This window comes from Lactuca virosa, chromosome 6, assembly GCF_052849685.1.
Source record: "Lactuca virosa cultivar CGN04683 chromosome 6, Lactuca_virosa_CGN04683_v6, whole genome shotgun sequence".
NCBI lineage: Eukaryota > Viridiplantae > Streptophyta > Magnoliopsida > Asterales > Asteraceae > Lactuca > Lactuca virosa.
The window spans coordinates 130,010,927-130,022,743 of record NC_136431.1 but is presented as its reverse complement, the minus strand read 5'-3'; the positions used below and the strand labels follow the sequence as shown (position 1 = coordinate 130,022,743).

At 40.0% G+C, this 11,817-nt stretch overlaps 1 protein-coding gene across 1 annotated transcript; it reads left to right on the top strand.

The window, feature by feature from the left end:
• Window positions 1–6,109: 6,109 nt before the first annotated feature.
• On the top strand, window positions 6,110–8,609 carry BAM1 (beta-amylase 1). The gene is made up of 4 exons (XM_079055036.1): window positions 6,110–6,888; window positions 7,060–7,270; window positions 7,398–7,508; window positions 7,596–8,609. Exons 1-4 carry the CDS (start codon window positions 6,284–6,286, stop codon window positions 8,385–8,387), a joined length of 1,719 nt encoding a protein of 572 aa, XP_078911162.1. The 5' UTR covers window positions 6,110–6,283; the 3' UTR covers window positions 8,388–8,609.
• Window positions 8,610–11,817: the final 3,208 nt, after the last annotated feature.

Here is an 11,817-nt window from a genome sequence, read left to right as displayed (position 1 = left end):
CCAAGGAAGAACTTGACGAGTCGGAGCGGGATCCGGGTGCAAGATTAAGTGACCGACTCGACGAGTCGGAGAGTGGACTCGGCGAGTCAGGTCTGGGTTAGGAAGCCCTAATTCCGGGACTTGGTACCCTATTTAAGCATCTTATTCTCTTCCCTAGGGTTCATTTACAACCTCTCTCGTCCAGAACCCAAAACCCTAGCCACCCAACTCCATTGTTTGAGCTTTGAGAAGATTAAGGGCCCTTAGAGTGCATCTTGGAGGCTTGGAGAGAAAGGAACAAGGAAGGAAGAGTAGATCCAGCCTCCAAATCGACTTGGCAACTGTTAGGAGGTAAAAAGTCTGAACCTTGAGCTTTCAATTGATAGATCTCCTTTCTAGCTTGCCTTTGTCACAATTGGATCATTTCCAAGTAGAATCCGAGTATTAAGCCTTTGAGGATGGATTGGACAACAGATCTGGACACTCTTGAGCTTTAGAAGCTCAAAGTTGTTGGCTTTATCCAGCTAAGGTCCCATTTCATACCTAGGCCTTCATTGTAGCTTGGATTAAGTGTTCTAGCCTCATAGCACCTTGCATGCACGTAAAGTTAGCAACTTTACGTGCAATGCTAGCATAAGGAGTCCAGATCTATGACTTGGAAGCGTTGGAATGGTCTGTAATCGACAGAATAGTGATGTCACAAGGTGGACTCGACGAGTCTGTTCATGGACTCGGCGATTCGGTTCGTAAACCCAAACCCTTCTGTTATGATTCGGATCAGTGAGTGGAGTTAGTGAAGGATTCAGCCAGACTGGGTCCGTAATGGACATGAAGATCATAGTACTCGACGAGTTCAGGAGGAACTCGGCGAGTCCACGACAATCTTCTTAGTTATGAAGATGAACTCGACGAGTTGTTCATACAACTCGGCGAGTCATGGTCTGGACATTCATACGATGATGACGAACTCGACGAGTTCAAGGATGAACTCGACAAGTTGGTTGAAGATAGTCCCGAAGTGTTAGATGACGGAGAACTCGTCGAGTTCTCGCTAGACTCGACGAGTGGAGTCGGGATTGTTTTGGGAATTGAGGAGCATGGACTCGGCGAGTTGGCAGAACAACTCGACGAGTCGAGTCAACTGGAAGGTTGACTTTCACCAGGACTTTGACCAGAGTTGGCTTAGTTGACTTCTTGAGGACAGTTAGGCTAAGTGTTACTATCATTTGATATTGGTAGCTCGGGGAGCTAGAGGAGCAGCAGTTCGGAGAATTGTTGGTTAGCAGCCAGAGGGTTATCAGCAGTTTCAGCAGTACGAGGTGAGTCTCGTCACTGTGTGCATGGGTCTACGGCCACAATGTCGGCCCATTATGTTTATGTTTATGCTTACGGTTATGTGTAGTAGGAAGATCTGGGGGTTAGCCCTAGGCAATCATTGTGATTTGTTCGGATTTAGATCCGTTACCGGGGTTAGCCCGATGCAGTTTATATGTTCCGGACTTCGGTCCGATGCCGGGTGGTACCCGAGGCAGTAGTGGATGTGTAGTTATACTTGTTGTCTTTGTGATACTTGTATGTGCCTGGTAGGGGGGTGAGTCGGGCGAGGTCCCGTATCTCATCACTAGCCGAGTATGGACGGGGTTCCGTATCTCATTAGTAGCTGAGCAAGGGCGAGGCCCGAGTTAGGAGGAAGGTGAGTGTGGGCGGGGGCCCGTATCTCACTGTCAGCAGGAGCGTGGATGGGGTTCCATGGCTCACCAGTAGCAGGACGGGGGCGGGGCCCAAGATAGGCGAGGCCTTACATCAGTAGTACAGTAGAGTATGTTTAGCGTTATGATATATGTTATGTTATCTGCTTTTATTTGTTAGTAGCGGGCGAGGCCCAAAGACAGGCGGGGCCTAAGAGAACAAATCAGTATACCGAGCGAGGCATGATGCCAGGCGAGGCCTAATGTCAGGCGGGGCCCGATGCAGTGGGCGGGGCCCAAGTTAGTTCAGACTACGGTCTGATGTCGGGCAGGGCCTGATGCAGTGGGCGAGGCCCAGTGTGTGGTATGTGGTAGGTTGGGGAACTCACTAAGCTTCGTGCTTACGGTTTTCAGTTTTGGTTTCAGGTACTTCCGGTAGCGGAGGGAAGAGCTCGGGGTGATCGCATGGCACACACACAGCAAAGAAGTTCAGCCTGGGATGTTTACTCTAATAAAATAAACAAGTGTTTTAAAAAGATACTCTGATTCATTATATAACCCTTTTTGCATGTTGAAATGATTTGATACTATGATTTAGTAATGTTTTAAAAAGAAATTTTTGGTCAAGATTTTTGGGATGTTACATATATATATATATATATATATATATATATATATATATATATATATATATATATATATATATATATAGGCTTATGTTATTCTATTCAAAGTAATTATTGTGTTATTGTATACATAAATGTGGGCCAATCAAATTTACTTATTTTAAGAAAGTGATTAATATACATTATTGAATTAAATATAATTGAAAATATCATCTTAATTAATTACAAGGGTAATTTAGTCAATTAATATAGATTTAATAAAGGAAAATTGCATTTTTAAGGGATAATAGCTTCTATTAATTTTAAAAATCCGATTTTACGAATTATAATTCTTTTAATTCGGACATTCTGACAGAATATGTTTATGAGTATATTCAAAAATAAAAATATTCTTGAACCATAAATAATAAAAATATTCTTGAACCTATTTCTTGATCATGAATTTAAAAACTTCTTGTAGATTAACAAATTCTTGAAGAATAAAAACAAAAAATACATTATTTCTTATAAAATACGGGTAACAATTGTTAAGAATTACATTGATTGTTAAAGAATAAAACTAAAAAAACTTTCAAAACGGGAAAGAAAACATCAAAATCTAACAACGACTAATACATTCTAAAAGAATGATGTGGTCCGTTTCAATTTTGTGGTCCGTTCTTCAAACATCAACTTCTGTGATTCCAACAGAATTGGAATTCGTGATTCCATTCCAACAAAATTGGGATTCGTGATTCCATTCCAATAGAATTGGAATCTCACCAATACCATTCTGTGATTCCATTTCATTATGGTTTTCAGGACATTACTACACTCAAACCCAAAGAAAAAAGTGTTTCCTCTTCACAATAGATGTTGTCACACGGATTACAGTCAAGAAATATAAGAACAATCTTGTTCTTGCCCTTATGTACCCAGCAAACTAACAAAAAAAAGATGACAGTTTCCCATTCGTGTTCTTCCTTCTCCCATTCCTGTGAAAACAACAAACCCAATCACCTCTACAAACACCCATCGATTTTCTGTCAAAAGCAACCCCAAAATATCTAATTTTGTACAGCTGAAATGGTGTTCCCTTTACCCTTTCTGAATTGAACTAAAGTGCACTCCTATCTTCACTGCTAGCCTCGGACCACCCAAACACCAGATGTTCCCTCTTGTTCTTCCTTCTTCCTTCTTTCCTGTCAAACAATCAAACCCATAACCTGATAAAAATTAATAACTTATCACAAATTCCGATTTCAATCTTTGATCGATCTTGGTGTTTCTTGTACAAGTCTGTGGTTAAATAACCTACTTGTTTCAATCAGTTTTGTTTGGGAACCAATTTTTGTGAATCCTTAATCGTATGTGCTTTGACAAATTCTTTAAAGCGATTGGGTGTTTGGAAATTTTGACTACCAGTGATGAATAGATAAAGATCGGATGAACATAACTGGGTTGTGGTTTTATTGGACAAAACTGTAATGTTTGATCTCACTGGGTTTGGAAGAGTGATGTTGGGAACGATTGAAATGGGAATTTGATCTTAATCGACATGATTTGAGCAGATGTTCTTGGCAGTCAAGGGAAAAAGTCAAAACTGAATTTGTAAATCCTTTGATACGAACTGTGTCACATGCGAATGGTTGGGGCTTGACCACCTGCGAATGGAATCGATCTCATTTGGGATGAACGACGGTCAAAATCGAAAAGTCAAATTTGTGAATGGATTCACTACCTACGAACAACTTGGATTCGGTATTGGATCTTGGGCTTACACTTGTTCTTCACCCACGAACGTTCGCTGATTGTGGTTCGTAGTGAATCTGAGCTTGGCTACCTGTTCTTCGGACCATTCGAACACCGGAGGTGCTCACCTCCTTACGACTCCTCCCTCCTCGCAAATCGAAATACGAAGCGCACCTGCAAGCTTTTGGCTACCTTCATTCTCTCCTTTTGTTCCCCTCGTCCTTGCCCGATGAATCAGCCAGCCATAGAGCCGTTTTTATTCAACTTTCTGCGTTGTTCTTATTTTCCCAGCCGATGGCTTTCTTTCCCAGCCGATTGGTGATGAAGATTGATCAGATCAGTAGGCCGTTTATAAAAGGGGGGAATTAGGTTAAAATCAACGTAACTAGCAAAATTATAGGGAGTATTTGTGGAAGTTATTTCTCAAATTACCTAGTTACCCTTATTGATTTATTTAATTATTGTTTTTTCTATTATTTTTTGATTGGTCCACAATCATGCATACAATAACACAATACTTATTTAAAACACCTGAACATATCTCTCTCTCTCTCTCTCTCTCTCTCTCTTTCTCTCTCTCTCTCTCTCTCTCTCTCTCTCTCTCTCTCTCTCTCTCTCTCTATATATATATATATATATATATATATATATATATATATATATATATATATATATATATATATATATAACGTTAATTAAAAAAAATATTATTATAATTAAATATAAAATACATATATAATATTGATTTGTTTAATATAATATAATATAATATATATATATATATATATATATATATATATATATATTATATTTTTTTCTAATGAAAAATATTCATTTTATATTTAATTATAATAATATTATAATGCCCCGTAATATGTTATATTTCTTCCAAAGAAAATCGTCTCTAAGGCCGAACGAAGTCGTCGACGGGTTATAGATCCGCTTGGGGCGGTACCGACAGTACCGTCGGTTTGTGGTTCCTTCTCCGGCGGGTTGAGCGGGATGCAAGAATGATGAAGCTGGAACGGGTTCACTAACCCGTGAATCTTTCCTTCTCTGGTCTCAACACTTTCTCTAACGATTTACAATATTTCACTGAAGAAGGAGAAGAAATAGAAACCCTAAATATGAAGAGAAAAAGTGTGTTGTTCTTTTGAACTAATATATATTGTGATTTTAGGTTTAGTATAATCAGGAACACATATGCATTCGGCCCATGCAATCCATTCGGCCCATATTTTATTTAGACAAAAATATACAAATTAATATATATATATATATATATATATATATATATATATATATATATATATATATATATATATATATAAATTTTATTTGTTTGTATTTATTTTAAAATTAAAAATTAGAGTAAATTACACGAATGGTCCCTATGGTTTAAGGTAATTTGCGCGTTTGGTCCCTAATTTATCTTTTTAACTCGGAAGGTCCCTAATGTTTGTTTTTGTTACACACTTGGTCTCTATCTTACCTAAAAAGACTATTTTGCCATTGATTTTTTAATCTATTTAAATAAACACACCCCCAACCTCACCCCAATCACTTTACCTTACATACCCCACAGTTTTTCCCTATTTAAATAATAGTCTTTTTAGGTAAGACAGGGACCAAGCGCGCGGGGACAGCTATTTCCGCTCCGGTTTGGTCCGTTGACATCCTCCGAGGGAAGGACTCCCTAAGGTGGAATGATAGTTTGTGAAAAAATACTTTAAATCTGCACATATACATTTGCCGACTACAGTTTGATGGTTCAATCGCCACCATTCGTTTACTCCCACGTGTCGACCATCCCGATCCGTGACATTGTTGTGAATTCAAGGCGCGTACACATGGAACTTTCAAGTGAAACACATCTCACCGTCCATTCCACGTGACTCCAAAAGTCGATCAGGCCATCACAGCCGTCGCCCCCGCCGTGGCCCATACATTTCCACGTGTTTTTCCTTTACACGTGTCACATACTTAAAGGTTTATCAAAGATTATCTGTTTTATCTTTTTTTAATCGTAAAACTTTGTTCACGTAATCCTTGTTGAATCTCGAAGTCGCCCTATATATAACGCTTAACTCCGGCACTTCCCCTTTTCATCGAATCTCTTTACTAGTAACAATTTGGAGAAATTATTGCCATTATAAGGTTTACTTGTATAATTATAAGCATCTTTTAACATAATCGAAGGTTTATTTTGATTTTCGACTCTGATTTCGCAACTATTGTGGAAACTCAACGATATATTTAATGGCGATGAGTTTAAACCAGATCGGAGCTTTGTCTGGGACTCCAATCGCAACCGATTCAGGTCACACGGCGGGAGGAGAGTCAACAACAGCTGCAGTCAGTGCGTCCGCTGTATGGAGATCCCCACCGGCGAATATCCGTGTATCGGTACAGAAACAAGGGGCGGAGATGGACAGGTTATCGCCGTCTCCACCGATGAGTCCGGTGAAAGGCGGAATGAGAGCGGATCTGTCGGTGGCGTGCCAAGCGTTAATGGAAGCTCCGACGGAGGAGGTGGTGGTGAGAGAGCATCGAAGTGGTGGCCTTGGAGGTAAGCAAGGGAAGGGGGTTCCGGTTTATGTAATGATGCCGTTAGATAGTGTAACGATGGGGAACGGAGTGAATAGGAGGAAGGCGATGAATGCGAGTTTACAGGCGTTGAAGAGCGCCGGAGTAGAAGGGATAATGATGGATGTGTGGTGGGGATTGGTGGAGAGGGAGGCGCCCGGAGAGTATAATTGGGGCGGTTATGCGGAGCTGTTAGAGATGGCCAAAAAGCATGGGCTAAAGGTACAGGCGGTCATGTCCTTCCATCAATGCGGCGGAAACGTCGGTGATTCCTGCACGTAAGTCCATTTTCTCTCCTTCCTTTCGTTGCTTTCTTTCATTTCTCATACGCTACACGTAGTAGTAACGTTCACGTCAGTAACCATTACTTATCTAAACAAAAAGCCAATTGGAAACTGTGTTTGCTTGTTTTGAAATTGTAAACTGATTATTGATGAATTTTTTTTCAGGATTCCTCTTCCAAAGTGGGTGTTAGAAGAGATCAACAATGACCCCGATCTTGCGTACACAGATCAATGGGGAAGAAGAAACAATGAATATCTTTCCCTTGGTTGCGACACCATCCCCTGCCTCAAAGGCAGGACTCCAATTCAGTGCTACTCGGATTACATGCGTGCTTTCAAAGACAAATTCAGTCATCTTCTTGGTGACACCATCGTGGTAATTGTTCTTATCTATTCATATCCCAATTCACAAGTGGGTGTTTCGATTTTTGTGATCTCAACACTTTATTGCAGTAATTTTATTAAATAAATTTTGAAGTACCCAAATGTTGGAATCCATGTAGGAAATTCAAGTTGGAATGGGTCCAGCCGGAGAGCTTCGATACCCATCTTACCCGGAGAAAGACGGAGTATGGAGGTTCCCGGGAATCGGAGCCTTTCAGTGTTACGACAAGGTACATATAGTGATGCATATACATGCTGCCATTTTCGTTATCAATAACATCGAGTTAACATAATTACACAATACGTTTGTGTTGCAGTATATGTTGAGTAGCTTAAAAGCTGCAGCTGAGAGCTATGGTAAGCCAGAATGGGGCAGCACCGGCCCAACAGACGCCGGAGAGTACAACAACTGGCCGGAGGACACCAACTTCTTCAAAAAAGAATCCGGTGGCTGGAACTCCGAGTACGGCGACTTCTTCCTCTCCTGGTACTCCCAAATGCTACTAGACCACGGAGAAAGAATACTCTCCTCCGCGACCTCCATTTTCAAAAACCTAGGTGTCAAGATCTCTGTCAAAGTCGCCGGAATCCACTGGCACTACGGGACACGCTCACACGCGCCGGAGCTCACCGCCGGCTACTACAACACCCGTTTCCGAGACGGCTACCTCCCGATCGCCAAAATGCTTGGCCGCCATGGCGCGGTTTTCAATTTCACATGCATCGAGATGCGTGACCATGAACAGCCACAGGACGCACAGTGTTCGCCGGAAAAGTTGGTGCAACAGGTGGCTATGGCTACCAGGGAAGCGGGGGTGGAACTCGCCGGAGAAAATGCTTTGCCTAGATATGATGAGTTTGCACATGAACAGATCTTGAATGCTGCGTCGTTGTCCGAGAATGATGAGATGTGTGCTTTTACGTATTTGAGGATGAATCCTGATTTATTTCATCCTGAGAATTGGAGGAAGTTTGTGGGATTTGTGAAGAAGATGAAGGAAGGGAGAGATGTTGACAAGTGTAGGGAGGAGGTTGAGAGGGAGGCGGAGCATTTTGTGCACATGACGGAGCCATTGGTGCAGGAAGCTGCTGTTGCTCTTATGCATTAAAAAGGATTTTTAAAGATTTGATATCTTCAAAATTACGTTAGTGTTTTAGGGTGTTATGGTTGTAGAGGATGTGTAATTAGTAAGTAAAAATAAATGGTGGGTTTTTTATACAAGCCATATACGTTTTCTTTTGTCTTTCGTGTCTGTCACATGGCAAATATCCAAAACATTCAAATATAATTTAGCCAAAATTGCAAAAATAGTATTATGCATTTTTTGAAATTTTAGTCCAAATCACGATTTTTTTTTTTATATTGGTGGTTCTTTTGAGTTAGTTTTATTGCGGATTTGGTCCCCTCGGTAAACTGAAATGACTTTAATGCCCTTGGATATTTATTTTTTATTTTTAAATTTATTTTTTTTAAGTTTAATAGTTATTTATTCATTTTAATAATTAAAAAAAATGAGAGGGCCTCTCTCTCAACAAACATGGTAATACATTCATGCACACCTATTCTGAGTCTCTCCATTTTTTTTTTGGTTTTTAATTCTAAACACACATAATGCTCAAGAACACATAGTGCTCAAGAACAAACACATACTCATAAATCTAAATCTTTTTCTGAAACTCAAAAGAAAACCCATAAATCCAATCTATAATCGATTTATGTATGTATGCATGTGTAAGTTTCGTTCTCCCATAAATCCAATCTATAATCGATTTATGTATGTATGCATGTGTAAGTTTCGTTCTGGAATCTATTTATGTATGTTCATCCCCAAAAATCGATTTGTATGTGTATGTTTTCATTTTTGAAATCGATATGTGTGTGTATGAATCTGAAATCCACCATCGCCTCTTTCCTCCTCTCTATCTACTCCGATTACTTAACTTCCACCCACCGCCTCAGGTGGATTACGTTCTCGGAGATAACCCTAGAAGGGCGGCTGCATTAGGTTTTTGCAAACGATGTCGTCGGAGAAGGAGGGAGAGGAACCTCCGTAAAGAGAAAAGGTTTCTCTGGCTTCACCTTCGCCGCCTTCGACGAGTCACATATGGAGTGTATGTGTCTGCTCAGAGATCTGAAGAAGAAGCGAGACGCTGCAAACCTTAGCAACTCGAAAACACTGCCACTCCGATTTTCAACTCGTCGTTTGGGAGGGATGCAAATCTAAGAAAGGGGGCGAACGGTGAAGGACGAACTGAGAAAGTGGGACGAACTGAGTCGGGTTTGTTGTCGTGTTCGTCGATATAGGGTTTGCAGAGGCGAAGTCGTCGGAGAAGAAGAGGAGATAGAGGACGACGGTGGCAGTGATGGATTGTGGAGGGGCGATTTCCGGTAGGCACAGTTGGCACAATCGATGCAGATATCTAGAAGGTGGGTTTCACAGACGAAGTTGGATTTGGGGCATGAGCATTGTGTTGGATTTCCGATTGAGGAGATGTATCCTTTTCTTGAGCTTCTTTGCTTGAATTTCTTCCCATTAATTTCCTTTCAATCGGAGAGAGAGAGAGAGAGAGAGAGAGAGAGAGAGAAATGGGTCCTCTGTTATTTTTTTAATTATTAAATGAATAAATAAATATTAAATTTAAAAAAAAATAAAAGAAAATGAAAAATAAATACCCCAAGGGTATTATAGTCATTTCAATTTTCGGAGGGACTATTTTCACATACAAACCACTCCAAAGGACCATGAATCCAAAAAAATCGAGGTTTGGACTAAAACCCCAAAAATTTGCATACCACAGGGACCATTTTTACAATTTTGTCTATAATTTAAATCAAGAGAAGGAATCAGTTCGTTCCCAAAACCATGAAATTCTTAAATTTTTTTAGCGGCCGAACAATTAAAGAAAAAATTACTCTCTGAACAAAGAGCAAGAGAAAATTCAAAAGCTGAGGAGAACATAAAGTCCTTGGTGTATCTCTGGTTGAAATGTATAGGGAATTGTAATATGTAACAGTGAAGAGAAGAGTGGATAGTTTCACCATTCTCCTCTTAAATCATTACACTTATTTGTTTTTGTTCCTTTTTTTGCCTCCTCATAGCTACTTGCTATATTGGCTTCTTTTATAATATATTCATCGTTTTCAAAAAAAAATAAACAGATATTTATAATCGGAGTTTTCATGTTTCAATCTAACTTATTTCTAAGCCATTCACGCTTATTAGTTACTAAACCATTGATATGAGGAAAAAATATATCAACAATCATACTTATTCGAAATAAATTATGATCAAAGATTGTGTCGTTTCGATACCACCAAAGCACCCATATCGAGGATAAGACTGACCTCCACCAATTTTCTTTTCCATTTAAACATCGCCAAACCATTCACCAAAGCAATCAAATCTGAAAAATTAGAAACCACAATTTGTAAATTTAACCATCTCAAAATCACAATCAATGTATTAGCCGTCACTTCACACTTGACAAATAGATGAATCATATTCTCCTCAGCTCATTGACAGGACGGGTGCAAATAAATCTCAACATCAATGTCACTAGCAAGCAAAGTTAGTAAGAAGTCTATTCAAAGTTAATCTCCAAACTATACTATTAACTTTGATAGGTATCCACTTGATCCATCTCCTCTCAACAACTCCAACTTCTAAGAAAACCTCATCTATATGATGTCGAGTGCTACTAACAGAAAACCAACCATAATTATCCAATATACACAACCACTTATCCGCATCATTCGGATTGGCAGCCGAACTACAGAAGGTTACAATTCGGTTAGTTGGTTAAGTTCAACATCCCCTCTGATCGACCTTCTCCAACTCCTATGCATCAATCTATCTCGCACGAAAAATATTTGTCCAATTCCAACACATAAAGTCTGTCAAACCCACTCCTCACTTTCACACTTCCTAGCTAAACCTCTTCCTAAAAATAGGTGTTACCACAATCCTCCACCCCCTTTTGCAAAAAATGCAAACTAATACCTTTTTATTTAACCAGATATAATCTTGAATAATACTAGCCCAAGTCCACATAACTGTCAACTCGAAGCAGCTACTTCACCCCTGGAACAAAGCAGTGGTCCTTCTTCGACCTTCCGTAAGACCACCCCTTCTCCGCACTCAAGTTGCTGTGAGTGAAGACTATCATGCCTGTTTCATGAGCAAACTAACTACCTTGTGAAGCAAATACACCCTCATAATCACATAACACTGCCTGCCTGTGTGAACAACCACCAGCTTCAACAGCTACGCCTAATCAATTACTGTTAGGATAAGCGAAATCGAAGAGGTTAGTTAGAAGGTAAGGCACGGAGTGATTAACTAGTTGTGGGTCTTTTGTATCATGGGCCACAGCTACTTAGGTAGAGACCGCTGAACATCATTTGGGCAGGCCTAAGCCCATATAGATTCTGGGTAGCCCCATAGAAAACTAGTATACAAGTAGGCCACATCGCTGTAAGCATCAGTCCCAGGCAATCTTTCTGGTGTGGGTAGTGGTTCATTGGAAACTATTTCAGGT